General features: G+C 35.1%; 1 protein-coding gene across 1 annotated transcript; it reads left to right on the top strand.

Annotated features, from left to right (window-relative positions):
• Positions 1-2,050: 2,050 nt before the first annotated feature.
• Positions 2,051-14,614, top strand: LOC132644436 (uncharacterized). Its single transcript, XM_060361031.1, has 7 exons — positions 2,051-2,655; positions 4,027-4,070; positions 4,155-4,200; positions 5,330-5,407; positions 11,247-11,354; positions 13,138-13,217; positions 14,098-14,614. The coding sequence occupies exons 1-7, from the start codon at positions 2,224-2,226 to the stop codon at positions 14,207-14,209; spliced, it is 900 nt and encodes a 299-aa protein (XP_060217014.1). The 5' UTR covers positions 2,051-2,223; the 3' UTR covers positions 14,210-14,614.
• The last annotated feature ends 606 nt before the right edge of the window (positions 14,615-15,220 follow it).

Here is a 15,220-nt window from a genome sequence, read left to right as displayed (position 1 = left end):
CTTTTCTGTTATGATATGTATGTATTTGGACTATGATATGCATATAAAGCAGTTATAAGATTTTCCCTTGGCTACCAATTTCGTAATTGTTTACTGATGTTGCGTAAGTTATGAGATTAATTTTTTTAAACTTGAACCTGCAGGTAAACGTTACAAATACTACAAAGACATACTGCAAGTCAAAGGAGTGAAAAAAGGACATTCTACATAAAGTTATGCAGTACAAGAAAGGAAAAGATAGCCTAGCAGCTCAAGGGAAGTGTCGGTATTATTGCAAGCATTCTGGTTAGATCTAAACTACACTATTTGTGTATGTATTGGTATAGCGCGTGAAGGTATTAATTATAAAAAAAAAGATAAAGATTTGCTTCTTCAGATAGAGTAAAACTAATAAATTCGTTTTTTTACCGGATAACAAAGAAGTTTTAAGAGGGGTTTAAAATCATGCTAATACTTCCAATGGTGTATCTGAATTTTGTTGAAAGAAAATGTTACATTGAATTCTACGTAACAACATAAATCTACTATGGAAGAATAATTACACGTGTTCAAAAAATGCAGAGACAATCTCTGTTAACAAAAATTTCAACTACGGTAATTAAATAAGAAAATATAGAGACACTGGAATTTTCTTTCTTGCCCACTTTTTAAGCCTATCATATGTTTCAAGTATACTTTAAATTAACTTAGATAATATCATTGATAAATTTAAATAGTATTATGATTACGATAAATATTATTCAAAAATTCAAACAATAAAAGAATTTCAAGTAATATATTACAATATTAAAAATACTTTTTATTTCAAGAGTAAGAAAATTGTATATTCATAAACTTTATATAAGTGGAGTAACACATATTGATTTAAGTCAAGTAACTAGCTAATACAAAAATTACATTAATGGGACAATGCAATAACGATAGACAAGACCATAAAATAAGAAATACATTTTAAAAAAAAGTTTATATAATTAATCACGTAACTGAAATCATAATAAATAAAGTCTAAATAAGAAATCTTGATCAAGGAAAGAAATTTCAAGCAACAAAACTAATTATAAAAATATAGAAATTTCAAGCAACAAAAAATATAATTGAAATTCTCAAGTAGAAATTTCAATAATTACTTATTGCAGGTAATACCAAATAACTAATAATTATTAAAATTATTGATATATTTTATGATGAAATAATAGAAGAAATTATTTGTTTATACTAATTTAAAAAACTAATTGAAATATGACATAAGAAAAAATAATGTACAAACAGGAGGATTAAAGAAAATTGAAGTTATTTATTTTTTACTTAATTTAAAAGATAAAACAACGTAAGAATACTCAAAGTTATTATTAGTAACAAATTTAAATAATAGAATTAAGAAATTGAATAAAACTGTACAAACAAAATAAAAATTTCAAGAGTAACAAAAATCATATTTATCTGTCTGTATATTATTAAAAAGTGAAGTAATGGACTACAATATAAGTCAAGTGCCAAGCTAATAAGGAGTTATTTGGCAAAATAACAATACCAAAAACTAATAGATATAATGGAATAACAGTAAATAAAGAACAAAGAAACTATATCTAAAAATAAAATTTCGCAGTGTAGAATTAAATGAATAATACTTAAGTATAGTATAAAACATTTTAGTATAAAAATATTTAATATTCTCCGCGCATCGCGCTGGTACTCATACTAGTGTTTATTAATTGCTTTGGATGATTTTCTAGTTTTTAAAACTTGAGGGATATAAATCATATTCATGCTTTTTAGAAAAAATGCATTTCAAGAACCAAATATTATTTGTAAAAATTATGGTGAAACACAACTCCTACTTAAAAAATTCAAAAGAAATGACTATTTTTTTTTTTTGTTTCTATGGCCAAACGGCGGATGCATAAGGGAGAATCAATAGTCAATGCAAAAACAACATAGTATCATTTTAGCCAAGTGTTGGGGTGTATTGATAGAGTCCAAAGAAATACTGACTCACTAGGAGGGAGGTAAATAACTTGGGCAAAAGTCACAAGGGACAGGAAGTGCAAAATACGACAATATGACCATAAAACGACGGCGCAAGTCTTTCAAGGAGTAGTAACTTTTTTCGCACCGTTACAAAAAATTTCAAAGGTGATAAAGACATTCAATTCAAAATCAAATTCTAGTAATCTCTTCTCCCCTAATAATAATAGTCGAAAATTTTCCCCGCCAACACCGCGCATGGCACTTTCTAGCCCACGAGCACCGCCAGATCCTAACTCCGCCGCCACCACAAGACCAATTTTCTCCACTAACCCTATATTAAGACCGCCCACCCCTCAACCTTTTTCCCTCCAATCTTCTCAACGCCTACCACCACCACCACCTAATCCTAATTACTCTCCATTTGTCCCTAAATCTACTACTACTACTACTAATCCCGACCCACAATCTCATCTCTACCCCCTTGCTTCCGCTGGACGCGGGTTTTTGCCCCACCCGAATCGTCCCGTTGTTCCTTTTGGGCTGAATCATATGGATCCGGGTTCGGATCAGGCTGCGGGTACGGGTGGTAGGCCGACCCATTTGCAACACGCTCTTCTTGGATCGTCTTCTCCTGCTACCAGTTCAGCTGTTAAGGGATTTCCAGTAGTCACTTCTTCGCATCCAAAGGTTTTTTTTTTTTTTTTTTTTTGTACTCATTTCAATTAGCTTTGATAATTGAATTTGCGTGTTATTATTATCTTGATGATTCTTAATTAGCCTATTTTTGGGTGGATTATCAAACGTCCGTTATGTGATAGGTTTGAGTTTTGCGAATTCTTGGGTGGCGTACTTGTAACTTGTTTCTTCGCTATTGTTGCTTTTGTTCAATGATTCACTTTTACCTGTGAAAGCCACTCCAAAATTGAAACAAGAGAGTAAATTGACTATGTGTTCTTTGCTGGCATCAGTAAGTGTCGTGTTGCATTTATTATAGCGACCAAAAGAAAAAGGAAAAAGATGAGGAAATAAACAAGGGAAAGATCTGAAAGAAAAGAGTAACAAGTTTTCCATTCGTGGAAAATTGCATTTTGTAGGGAATTCCAATGGGCTCATAACACTGAGGTAGATGGTTGCAACTAATTGATCTTCATGAAAGGAAACACGACTTTTAACTACTAAACTAGTTCTAATGTTTGAGTCAACTATGGGAGCTTAAAGTAGAATTTTCACATGCTACAACCCATCCTGCCTATAAAAATGCCTGTCCCTTATATTTTTGGAATCAGGAATTTGGATCCAATAAACCAACAATTTCCAGATTTAAACAGCGCACCAAAGTTTCTGGTGAAACTGAGTTTCCTCTTTGAACCATCCTCCTGTCTATCATGGCTACTGATACCGTCAAAGGGGATCATGTGCAACAATCAATGGTGCTTGATGTGGCATCCGTGGCAGCCACCTTCCTAGTTGAGAAACGAGACACCTTTGGTGTATCCTTGAGCTTCAAAGGAGTTGTAGTTCATAATTCATAGGCTGTAACTTTTTGATAACCTTGTCAAGCTTATATGAATTTTGCAGCCAGCTTTAGGCTTCTTCAATGAGGTGTGGTGGTAAGGTTGCGGCTATACCTGGCAAGTGGGCTGACCCCAGGCGATGAAGCCACCTCACCATAGCGCTTTAATGGAGGCATGTGCCCTTTTTTAACTTATGAATGTCATGGGCTGGTATTGTCACTGCCCATGAGGGATTGGTGCTGGTCCCTTGCATCTCAAACTCTGGCCCGGAGATCAAAATGGCCCAGAAATCCAGAACTGGCCCAAGCCCACCTCCTGAACTAACTATGCAAACACAACCCCTTAAAAAATGCATTCTCTATACAACTAACTTAATTAATCGTGAAATGGGTGAACTGTATAGATATTTTATCCACAAGTTGAATAATAAACATTAAGCTGATTTGTTCCCAAGGGGTTCCATAGATGTATTTTATCTTCTCTCTCACAATTTTGGTACCTTCTTTTGTCTTCTGACCCTGCTTGCTATATTTCTGTGTTCCAGATTGCTTCTACTCAACCTTCCATTTCAGATTGTAATGGCTTCAGGTAATGTAGGTTTTGCTTAGTCTTCCTGTTTCCCTTATATGTTTGATATGGAAATTCTTAGACCTCTAATTTTGCTTGCTGTAGGGACAGAAGTAAGGATGACACCTTTGCTATAATCAGAGACAGAAAAGTAAGTATCTAGCTTGTTGTTTAGTTTGATTTGTGAAATACTCGCATGGTTTGTTCTCCATCCCTGACACGACCATCGTTTTGACAGATGGAAGTCAGTTAAATTATTCCCTGCCCTAAACAACAAGCAGAAAAGAAAAAAAGAATATGTTGGAGTTTGACATATCTGCTAAGTATTTTATCACTACTCTTTCATGCAGTTGTGTACATAATATTATCTCTAGCTACCAATAAAGGTTTTATGGAAAAGGCCCTGATAAATGACATTTAGATTCACACATCTTTGCAATCCAGCACAGGTGCAGCCAAAATATATTTCAGTTGTGAATAATGTTAGTAGTGTGGATTAGGTACTGAATGTATTATCTTTAAGCATTTGTGGTATTTGGTTACCAACCCCAACTAGTTTGGGATAGAGGGTGGTCGATTGATTTGTGGTGTTGGTTCTTTCCCTCCAACGAACTTTTAAAACTTGTTAATCTTTTTTATGATTTGTAGCGTATCTTAAAATGCAATTATAAGAAACTTTGTTCACTCGGAAATGTGTTGCTAATTTTAAATTTCTCTGCATTTGTTTCGGTGGTCTTCTTTCTATTTTGTCTTATGGGGTAGTATTGTCTATGGGCTATGGCAAGAGAATTCAATATGCCATGTGCAACTAGGCATCTGTTTTCTCGATTTACAGCCCATTGCTGACTAGATGAGTTTTTTTACTTGTGTCTGGTGATGGCATTCCTAAAATGTAAATTGGATCTGCCCGAGAGTGTGCAGAATGTAAATTGGATCTGCCCGAGAGTGTGCAGCTTTTCTATATTAAGTTGATGTTGCACTTGAGATGAATTATGTACAAATTAACCGCAACTCGGAAAAAATCATCTACCTCCTTGACTTGACAAAACAGCAGGTTCTCTTATCAGTTTACCCAATTTCTGCTTTGCTGAGCGTTCGATCTGTGAGGCAATTTCAATTAATTTTTCTGCTATCTGGGGTCTTTGTGGTTTAGCATGAACCTCATTGTAGCATTTCACTGCTTAACTTTGGTGTAGGTGCTTTACTTGCATCCCCTCCCTGATATTTTCTGTAAAAACATTTTGTTACTGCATGATAGTTACCTTTGTTTTCGGATGTAGGTCCGAATATCTGATAATGCTTCTCTCTACGCCCTTTGTCGATCATGGTTGAGGAATGGGCTTCCTGATGAAACTCAGGTTTGGTCAATTAGAAATTCATTATGCATTCCACAAATGCCTTCTTTTTCAAATATTAATTTTCTTTTGACAGTATCTTGAGTGACTTAAGTTTCTGGGATGTAGAAGCTCAGGTCATATACAGATTAATTAGCTGCTCGTTCTTCGTGCAACTAACATGACTTTCCTAGGTGCATTTGTGGATAAGAATAGTGAACCATATCCTGCAGAAGTGCTGCTTAGGCTTTTAAAATTTTCATCTGTTTTTGTAGCACTGTGTGCATTTATTAGCACGTTTCTCTTGGTTTTGATCGGTACAGTCAAGTGCTGGTTGGTCTTCAAAACAGGGTAATCATGATTCATGTCTTATTTTCAACTTATTAATCTGTGAACTTTTTTTTTTTTTTTTTTGATGAAGTAAGTTGTTTCATAGAAAGGCATCAAGTAGATGCAGAATTACAAGAGAAACAAAAGGGCTCACAGAGAGCATAAGCAAAAGTTGTTGTTAGCTTCTTTACAATATATCAAACTAGCACTGGGAGCTAACAAAGTCCAAAATTGCTCAGTGCTGAATACAGGGGTTAAACTAACCCAACTGAACAGAAGAAATAGACAACTAGCTTTAAGAGAGTGGTTTGGAGTTGAAATCCCATCAAAACATCTACGGTTCCTGAAGTCCATAAATTCCAAAAAATAACTCCAGGGATCATCAACCAGACTTTCTTGATGTTGGACTTCACTCAGCACAGCCTCATGGTTGCAGAAGCTCTAATCATCATTCTCAACCTTTAGCTATTACACCCTGGCAACTGGCATTATGATATGTTAACTTTTGTTGGTATATAATTTTCTCACCTGATAAATCTTCAGTTGCCCTACTTGGGTGGCCAGTTGGTTGTTAGGTGAGATTGTAAAATAGATACCTGCAGAACTATCAAGTGAAAATGATAAGTAAAACCCTTTTACAGTCTTGTGCATGCAATTTCACATATGTAGGCATGTAGAACATAGATGCTATCCATGATTGAAGTTTATGGGTTCCTATTACGACCCCTAGTTCATGATCAAATATTTTGTAAATATTTAGTGGATTTCTTAGTACATATACAAGGTCTGGGCAACAACTATTGGGTTAACGTGTGAACTCATAGGTTAGATTGTAGATCCACCTCTGGTAGCACACTCTTAACATTCAATCCCAGACACATTGCTTTTGTAATTTTATTTTTGTGCAGATTGAATGATTGTACCTTGCTATTTTCTAGATATTCGAAAAGTTGATATATATTTCTTTGACTTGAAAATTAAATTAACCTAAAGATGTGCCTTAATTTGTGTATATGTGTGGGTTTGAGTATATATGTTATATACTCCCTTCCTAAATTGTATGTGACACCCTTCTATTTTTGGAAGTTTCATAATATTTGACATGATTCCAAACATAATATATTTTAGACAACACCCCCCTTTTCTATAAATTTAAATTCATTTAGGATACATTTGATGGACGATTGATTCTTTTTTGTGCCGCTATTTAGTACCTAGGAAAATTTGGATATTAAGTGCAAACTCAATTGACAGTTTGTTTCAGCCCTTATTTTGGATTCATTTCTAGTGACGTGTTAAAAAAAATGTAATTTGAAATCCTAAAAAAATACCAATTTTTTTCTTAATTTCAAATGTCCTCATCCAATCACTTGAACAACTCAATTATAAACAATGATCTGATATTTTGCTATAACAATAAGGGGTATTTGGTTTGCCAGCAAGGATTATATTGTAGAGACTGTAACGCATAAATAATAATTATTGGATTATTTAGTGCATACACATTTTTTGCCAGATGTTTGCTTCTTGTTTTAAAATTGGATAGATGATGTACTAGCTAGAACATGTGAGGTTTCAAACTAAATAAAAATTGTTTCTAATAGCGCCTTTTACATCTGCTTTGCCATTCTGAATAGTTCTGCTTAGATAACAATTTACTTAATAAAGGATTTTTTTTACATGATAAACAATTTTTCCCTTCAAATCAAGTACAATACTGCTGTTAATTTTTGTAATTTTTAAGTTCAAACTTTTGTGACATCAAAACCTAGAATTGGCTTTAATAGGTAGTATGTACTCGTTTTACTATATAATTGCTTTTAACTCCAAAGTTTTAGAAAGTCTTAGTATGTAATATGATCATGGTATCCAATAACACAATAATACGGTCATGATTATTATTTTTCCTATAAAAGTAAGTCAGGTTTCTATAATATAAGGTGCTTTAATTCAGCTTTTCTTTTTTGGTCATTATAGGGCTCTTATCTAAGTAGTACACCCCACATATAGATTTCCTAACAAGTTATGTGGATATCATTTGTGCCATAAAATGAAAATGGTAACCAATTTTTGTAGTAATCATATATAGAACTTTATGTTGAAATTATTTTTATATGCGAGAAACCAAACGAGCCCTAACTTATCTTTTATTGCCTTGATGCTTTTTCAACCTTTATTAATACAATATACAAGCCAAACTTATCTTACAAATACGGAATATCTGTTCTCTTTCAAACCACTTAGAAATTCTATGTTGCTCGGACTCTTCAAAGATACCGACGGGTGCGTGTCAGATCCTCCTGAAGTACTGCATCTTTAGAGGATCCGACACGGGTGCGGCATCGTTTTTGGAGGGTCCGAGCAACTTAGCTTAGAATAGGGTTGGAGGGATAGATGGAATAAAAGTTAGTAACATTTAATGGATGTCAATTTTTGAAAGAAAATCATTGCAGTGAGAGTTAACACTTCTAATTCTTGATGAGATGTAAAAGTTAATTGTATTGTTTTACCTTAAATTGGTTGCCAAAAAATACTACTTTCCATCTCAAGAAAGAATTGCAGCCTCGATTATTAGTGTCCACTCATTTAAATTTCAGTGTGAGTTCAGACATCGTTTTCTTATTTGTTTGCAATGAAGTGTATACATAGTAAAAAATATTTTAAGATATTTGAAAAGCTCGTAAGAACGAATTGTTTGATTTTGAATATAGTAGTAGTGCCAAACAATTTTTGTCTGTGAGAAGAAGAAACATTGATGAGGAAGAATATGCTCCATTTATGTTATACATCTGTAAAGACTGAAAACACATTATTTATCGAAAGGCCTTAGTGGTTAATAGACTAGATAAGATCCTCCTCTCAATGTGCCTATTAGGGGATGAGATAGGAAAAAATAGAAAGGTAAATTATTTAAAGAAGAAAAAACGGAGTTTATAACTAATTTGAGTTAGTTTTGTGAAAACTATGTGGTGTTTCTACAAAGGGGTTTAAACTTCCGCTGTATTTCAGATTTAACTGGGGAATAGATGAATACTTTTGGTTAAATTTCTTTCTTGCTAAGCACACGTGTATGAGATCATTGGTTTTATATTGTTTCTGTCAGCCAAAACCTAATTATAAGCCGCATCAAGTCAATGTCATTTCTTTCTGGTAAGGGTTAAATTATTGATTAAGAATTCATTGTCCACCAAAAACATGTAAAATTCACTTATCTTCGTTTGTTAAGGACTTCTAGTTTCCAGTTATGTATTGAAGGTTCCAGGTTCCATATGTGCATAGATTACCTCAAGTGATGTTGCCTAATATATTATTTAGAAGGGAAAAGAGTCAAATATACCCCTCTACTTTATTAGTCAACTTTATCCTCCGTTAGTGAAAGTGAACAAATATACCCCTGCCGTTAACAAAGTTTACACCAGTAGGCAGTACTCCTATTTGGATGTAAAACCCCAAATCAAATTAAATTACCTGTTTTTTAAAAAATTACCCAATTCCTTCCACGACACCCCCTCCCCCCTCGGGGCCCGACTCAGCCCTGATTTCATCTTCTTCTCCAAGAAGAATGCTCAAAAAATTTGAGATGCAACTTTCTCAAAATCTGTGAACAAATCCCAACCACCAATTTCTTCACGCAAAATGTTTGAAGAAATTGCTCCTTCAAAAATTTTGTACGTTAGACGCGGGCGATAAAGTTAGTACTACTACTTAGCTTGAATAGTTATTTTTTGAACAGTACATTATCTTTATAGTCTATAGGTACTGTATATGTAGAGCCAAAATGTTGAACTTTTTTTTTTTTTTTTTTGGGAACAATTTTATCAGACAGCTGCTTTAGTTTTATACAATTAATACCTATGTTAAAAGTTTGAACAGTCTCTTTATGGAGTAACAGATGGTACTAGGGCAGCCCGGTGCTCTAAGCGCCCGCTATGCGCGGGGTCTGGGGAAGGGCCGGACCACAAGGGTCTATTGTACGCAACCTTACCTTGCATTTCTGCAAGAGGTTGTTTCCACGGCTCGAACCCGTGACCTCCTGGTCACATTGCAGCAACTTTACCAGTTACGCCAAGGCTCCCCTTCAAGGAGTAACAGATGGTACTAATTAATTAATTAATACTAGTAAAATATTGAAGCAGACCTATGTGTATGTACTTGTGATTTGTGAACAACACTTTTACGAAGCTAGCTATGGTTTTGTTCACTGAATTTTGAGGAAGTTGCATTTCAATTTTGAGCTCATTTGATTGAGAATTGAAGGAGATTGGCTCAAATTTTTTGAGCATTCTTCTGGGAGAAGAAGATGAAATCAGGGCGGGTCGGGTCGTGGAAGGAATTGCGTAATTTTTTTTAAAAACGGGTAATTTAATTTGATTTGGGGTTTTCCATCCAAATAGGGGGTACATGTGTAAACTTTGTTAACGGCAGGGGTATATTTGTTCACTTTCACTAACGGAGGATAAAGTTGGCTAATAAAATAAAGTAGAGAGGTATATTTGACCCTTTTCCCTATTTAGAATGCCAAAGGTGAAGACTTCCCTTTGCCAAATATAATATTGTCATAGAGAAGACAAAAAAGACTACAATTCATCTTCCAAGATGACAAAACACTAAAGATTTTACTATACTTGACAACATAACGAATCCCTCTATGGAATTATTAGTTAAGAATTATTACTTCTTAGTTTCCAATAAATGCATTTCGGGATTTGCAGTTCTATTTTACCACTTTAGGTTGTGATTTTACTTGAAAGTTCGTCACCTTAGCTGAGTTGTGACTGTGACAATGTTGAAGAAAAATATATGTTTCTTTACATTACTGTGAAGATAGTGTTAGGTCTGAAGAGAAATATATCAATGCTAGTGTGTTGAGGGAAGCCCAGAAGTATTAGCAAACTTTAGAAGTTATAAAATGTTGAATGAGTTTATTTGGCTATCAGAGCTCTTTAAAACTGTCGTGGTGCCTTTTCATCAAAATTTGAACATTTACCTGATGCTGCGTAGATAGTATAGTTACATAATTTCAAGCTATTTACTTGATAGTTGACCTGTTCTAAATATTCAAAACCAGTTTCGGATCATGGTTCTCTCTCGCTACTCTTCTAAACGCATACTGATCCAAGTAGTTGCACACCAAATTTCATTCGTCTTAAGTTCTTAACTAAGGATAATAGTTGTTTTTGTTCTTTTTCCTTTCTCTTTCCTTTTTTATTTGAAGTAATTTTTTGAGCAAAAGGTAGACTTATGAATTGTAGAGGTAGAGGAGGACATTTGATGAAATTGATACTAGTTTCAGAATATGATCTCAAACCAGTTCGGATCATGATTCTCTCTTGCTACTCTGTCGCTGATTCTCCTCTCTGGTCTTGCATTTGTTTTATTATTTTAAATTTTCTTGACAAAAATGATGCAACTGTATTACTGTGGTGCCGGATGAGTTCCTTGATGTGTTGTTTGAAATTTGCAACAAATACTTTTTATTTTTAGATAGCATTTGTTTCTTTTTATGTTTATTTGCTTTACACTTTGTTGGCAGTCCCAATACATGGATGGGGTAAGATCTCTTCCTAGACCCTTGCCGCTAGCTCCTCAAGATGCCGAGTCTCCTGTGAAAAAGGATGGAGATAAAGAAGAAGAGGAAGAGGTGAGCACTTGAGTTTATCTACTTAGGTGAAAGTTTGAATAGGATATCCACCAACATGATAAGATGTTGGGTAATAATTTAGCCATTGTTGTTTGTCTTGTAATCTAAAGTACAGGGAAATGATTGCTATGGGGCATGGGGGATTGAAGTATCTAGCTCATTTTACCAGTAAATCGTGGTGTGTGGTTGTGTTAAACAAATTGGGACAGGATGTTTTACTTATAACTTCAGATTCCTTATTTAGGGGGAGGGGGTGGTGAGATGAGAGGGAAGAAAATAGGTGTTCTTGGTGCAAGAATGTCACCTAGAATAAATATCTTTGTCAGGGTCCTCATTTGTAGAAGCCCTGAATCAGCAAGATGCCAGTAGGATGCATTTGGTATGCCCAACTTCTCTGTAAGACAAATCGTTCTAGTAATTCTAATTTGTATGTTCCATTTTCAACTTTTCCATCTAGTCATACATTTTCCGCATCAATTCACTCCCATCCAATCTTTCTTGATTTCTGTTACACTGGTTGCTTTCCTACAAGGGTATGAATCTATTCCATGGTAAATCACCCTCCTACATTTCATTCAGACTCTAGAATTGGGAGTACTGACCATGTTTACTCCTTGCTGAGCATTTAACCTACCAGGCTGTTATTGATGTCTAGTATAAGATTAATGACTTGTACTATGCGATCACGTAATTCTAGGATTTTGTATTATACCATCCATTTTATTTTAGGACTGGATTTTTTCATCTATGCTAACTTAAAATGGTGAATTGTTCCATCCCTATCAACTTTAAAGTAAAAAAGGTTTTGAACTTTCATATTTTGAAAAGCTTTTCATAGATAAAATAAAATTCATCATATTACAAAGTTTTACATAATCAAGTGTCATATGCATGTTGAACATTTTCTTTTTATTGTTTCAAGTTGAATGCAATATTTTGCTTCTGAGGAGTCTACTAGACTTTTTCCAAGCAATCTTATACTCTTCAATGTTTTGAATTGCCAAGTATTGAAAGTATGGTATGCTTCATGTTATGTTGAAGTCCGTGAGTTCCTTTCTAAAGACAAATCAATTGGCTGTTAAACTTTCATCGCGTGTCCTCAACGTCAAGAGGATGACCTACTGGTTAAGGCATGGGAGCAACATTCTGGAGATCCCAGGTTTGAATTCCAGCAACAATACGTGGTGCGGACCCATGCCTGTGCTGTATATGCTGCCTGGTGCGTTGGTTGACGTGCGCAATATAAATTCATTTTTCATAAAGGGATTGGAAGTATTCTTTGAATGTGAGCAGTTCAATCAATTAAGGAACGTGGGAGTATGTTGGATTCCAAGAGGCTGTATCCATTTGTATCTCCAAACTGGAAGTTTTAAGACTTCAGAAATTCTAGTTTGTTCCACACTAGCTCCATATTAGTTTATTTGTATCTTCATATTATATATGTTTTAAGGTTAAGCTAGTTCAGCAGTGTCATACTTGATTGAGTTTTGTCACATACAAAAAAATTTTAACGGTTGCAGCTGCTCTCAGCATAACCACAAAAGCATGTTGATCTCATCAAATTTTTGTTTCTGGGTGTTGCTTTAGTCATGTCTCAAGTTCATTGCTTTGTTATTTCTAATTTTCTGCTCAGCTCATTATGTGTTAGGATTCACACATCTCAGATTGCATAGCAGCCTGTATAAAATGTACCTAGTTGTTCAATGTAGTTGGGTAGCTAGAGATGGCAATTGGCGTTCAAGTATAGAATTGAACAAGTGATTCTGTTTTTGTTTACTTGCAGGATGGGGAGTCTGTCGAGCATTTATCTCGGAAAGAACTTTTGCAAAGACATGTCAAGCGTGCTAAAAGGATTAGATCACGGTAAGAAACCTTTCTGGTATTTGCCTATTTGTAATTAAGGTTATAACTGCTTCCTTGCTGATGGTGTCTTTCTGACACCCTTTCCCCAGGTGGCAAAGAGGTGGGAATGTCACATATTATGAAATGTACTTTTTCCTTTGTTGATTAGCTTCGCTTTGGCATTTGTTAAGATCAGGGAAGAAACCAGTAATTTAGTTTTGCAAGGGAAAGAATGCATATATATATATATATATATATATATATATATATATATATATATATTTATATTAACCTTTATTACATGAGGGATAGCAATGTGTGCCTTTTCTTTTACCCAAAATCCCAACGCTACTTCATTAGCCCTTCGATAAATGGATAGAAAATTTTGTCACTTCATCTAAACAAAAAAGGAAAAAGTAGCAGTCCATCTAAAACCATGTGGTTAACCTGCTCTGCTCCTTTCTGCACCCATAACTTGAGATGCTAGCAAAATTAGACACCTGAAGACAGAGCCTGAAGAACAGAAACCATGCATTCGATTCCTCTGCTGCACATGATCTGAGAGTGGCTGGTGATTGGCCATCTCCACTATTTTCAATAACGACCTTTCAGCGCGGAAATTAGATCTGGCCGACAAACTGACCAGGTTTTCACTTTCCAGCTAGATATTGGATCTGATGAAGCAGATAATGAACTGTGATGAGATTCATGTGAATAGTTCACTCTACACCACATTTCACAGCCATTATTCTAGCAGTTGTTTCCTGTCTCTTTTCCTTTCCTTTGTTTCCGAGGTAGGGGAAGGGGTATATGTATTTAATGTGATTAATTAGAAATCGGTTGACGACTTCTTTACCGGCGACTACATACAACTGACCTGTTGTGCTTGGAAAATCTGCAGATTAAGGGAGGAAAGACTCAGACGGATTGCAAGATACAAAACGAGGCTTGCTCTTCTCCTGCCTCCAATGGTAGAGCAGCAATTCAGAAATGATCCAGCTTCTGGAAACTAATCTATTCAAGATTCACTAATTTAATGGTCCCTAGGCTCTCTCATCTGCACCCTGCTGGAGCTCTCATATTTCGTCTTCATATATTTCCTCAACGACTTTGAAGAGCGCTCAGGTTCGATGTTGATGATGGGGGCAAAATGGCAGATTCTGGTGCAATTAGGGCCCGTGGAACTGGCAGTCTTGGTAGTGTACTAGTGTTGGATATGCCTTGTTAGCTAGTTATTTTAACTACTGTCATTCAACAGTATCACCTGCGCTGCAACCTGGTGATGCTATTCGAATAGGAGGCAATGATATAGCTAGGAAATAAATCATTCTCGAGTTATGTTTCTAATTTACTTCTGGTGATGTTGGCTGTGTATTTAACCGAGAATTTTGAGTGTCAATTTTTTGTTTTCCTTTTGATTATTGGCCTCATGGAACTCGTCACATTTAACTGATAGGTTTAAATGAGCTGAACAAGTTAATTCATTTGCATAGCTTGCCCTAACGGAATAATCCCCTTATTTAGGATCATAGATGCTAATGGGGCAGGAATCGAAGTGCGGGGACCCTTCTACAGCTCACTGTTTTTTTTTTCTTTTTCGAAATTGATGTATTATTATTATGAAATGTGCTAAGTTGAATAATAGAGGGGTAAAAACTGGAGGTAGCTTATCTATCTACCCGCACAAAAGATGTTAGGTTATTTCTTATAATTTGCCTAAACTTTGTCGGCATAATATCAGGTCATGTGTTGATGAGAAATTACAGATGCTCGATAATGTAATTGAGATGTCTGCAAATTGATCTGGAAACGATTTTATAGAATAAAAAAAAATGCAAGTACTAGCACATTACATGAAGCGAGTTATACGCTTTTCAAGATGGTGTAGGGATGAACCTTGGGTGAAAACACCTCACTTGAGCAAAACCCTAGTTTCACCTTCACTTGGGTTCGTTGCCTTGGATGAACTTTAATGGGTTTCTTACACTTGATTCACTTAGTTTGATGTTGTTGATCACTAATAT

Source organism: Lycium barbarum, chromosome 6 (genome assembly GCF_019175385.1).
Source record: "Lycium barbarum isolate Lr01 chromosome 6, ASM1917538v2, whole genome shotgun sequence".
NCBI lineage: Eukaryota > Viridiplantae > Streptophyta > Magnoliopsida > Solanales > Solanaceae > Lycium > Lycium barbarum.
Note: the sequence above shows the minus strand (reverse complement) of the source record. Positions and strands in the feature narration are given on the sequence as shown.

What these genes read in the sequence shown, in the direction of transcription:
- LOC132644436 (XM_060361031.1), top strand. Translation starts at nt 2,224, where the DNA reads ATGGCACTTTCTAGCCCACGAGCACCGCCAGATCCTAACTCCGCCGCC. An exon ending in CTATAATCAGAGACAGAAAA is followed by an intron (nt 4,201 to 5,329) that starts GTAAGTATCTAG and finishes TTTCGGATGTAG; the next exon opens with GTCCGAATATCTGATAATGC. An exon ending in GGCTTCCTGATGAAACTCAG is followed by an intron (nt 5,408 to 11,246) that starts GTTTGGTCAATT and finishes CTTTGTTGGCAG; the next exon opens with TCCCAATACATGGATGGGGT.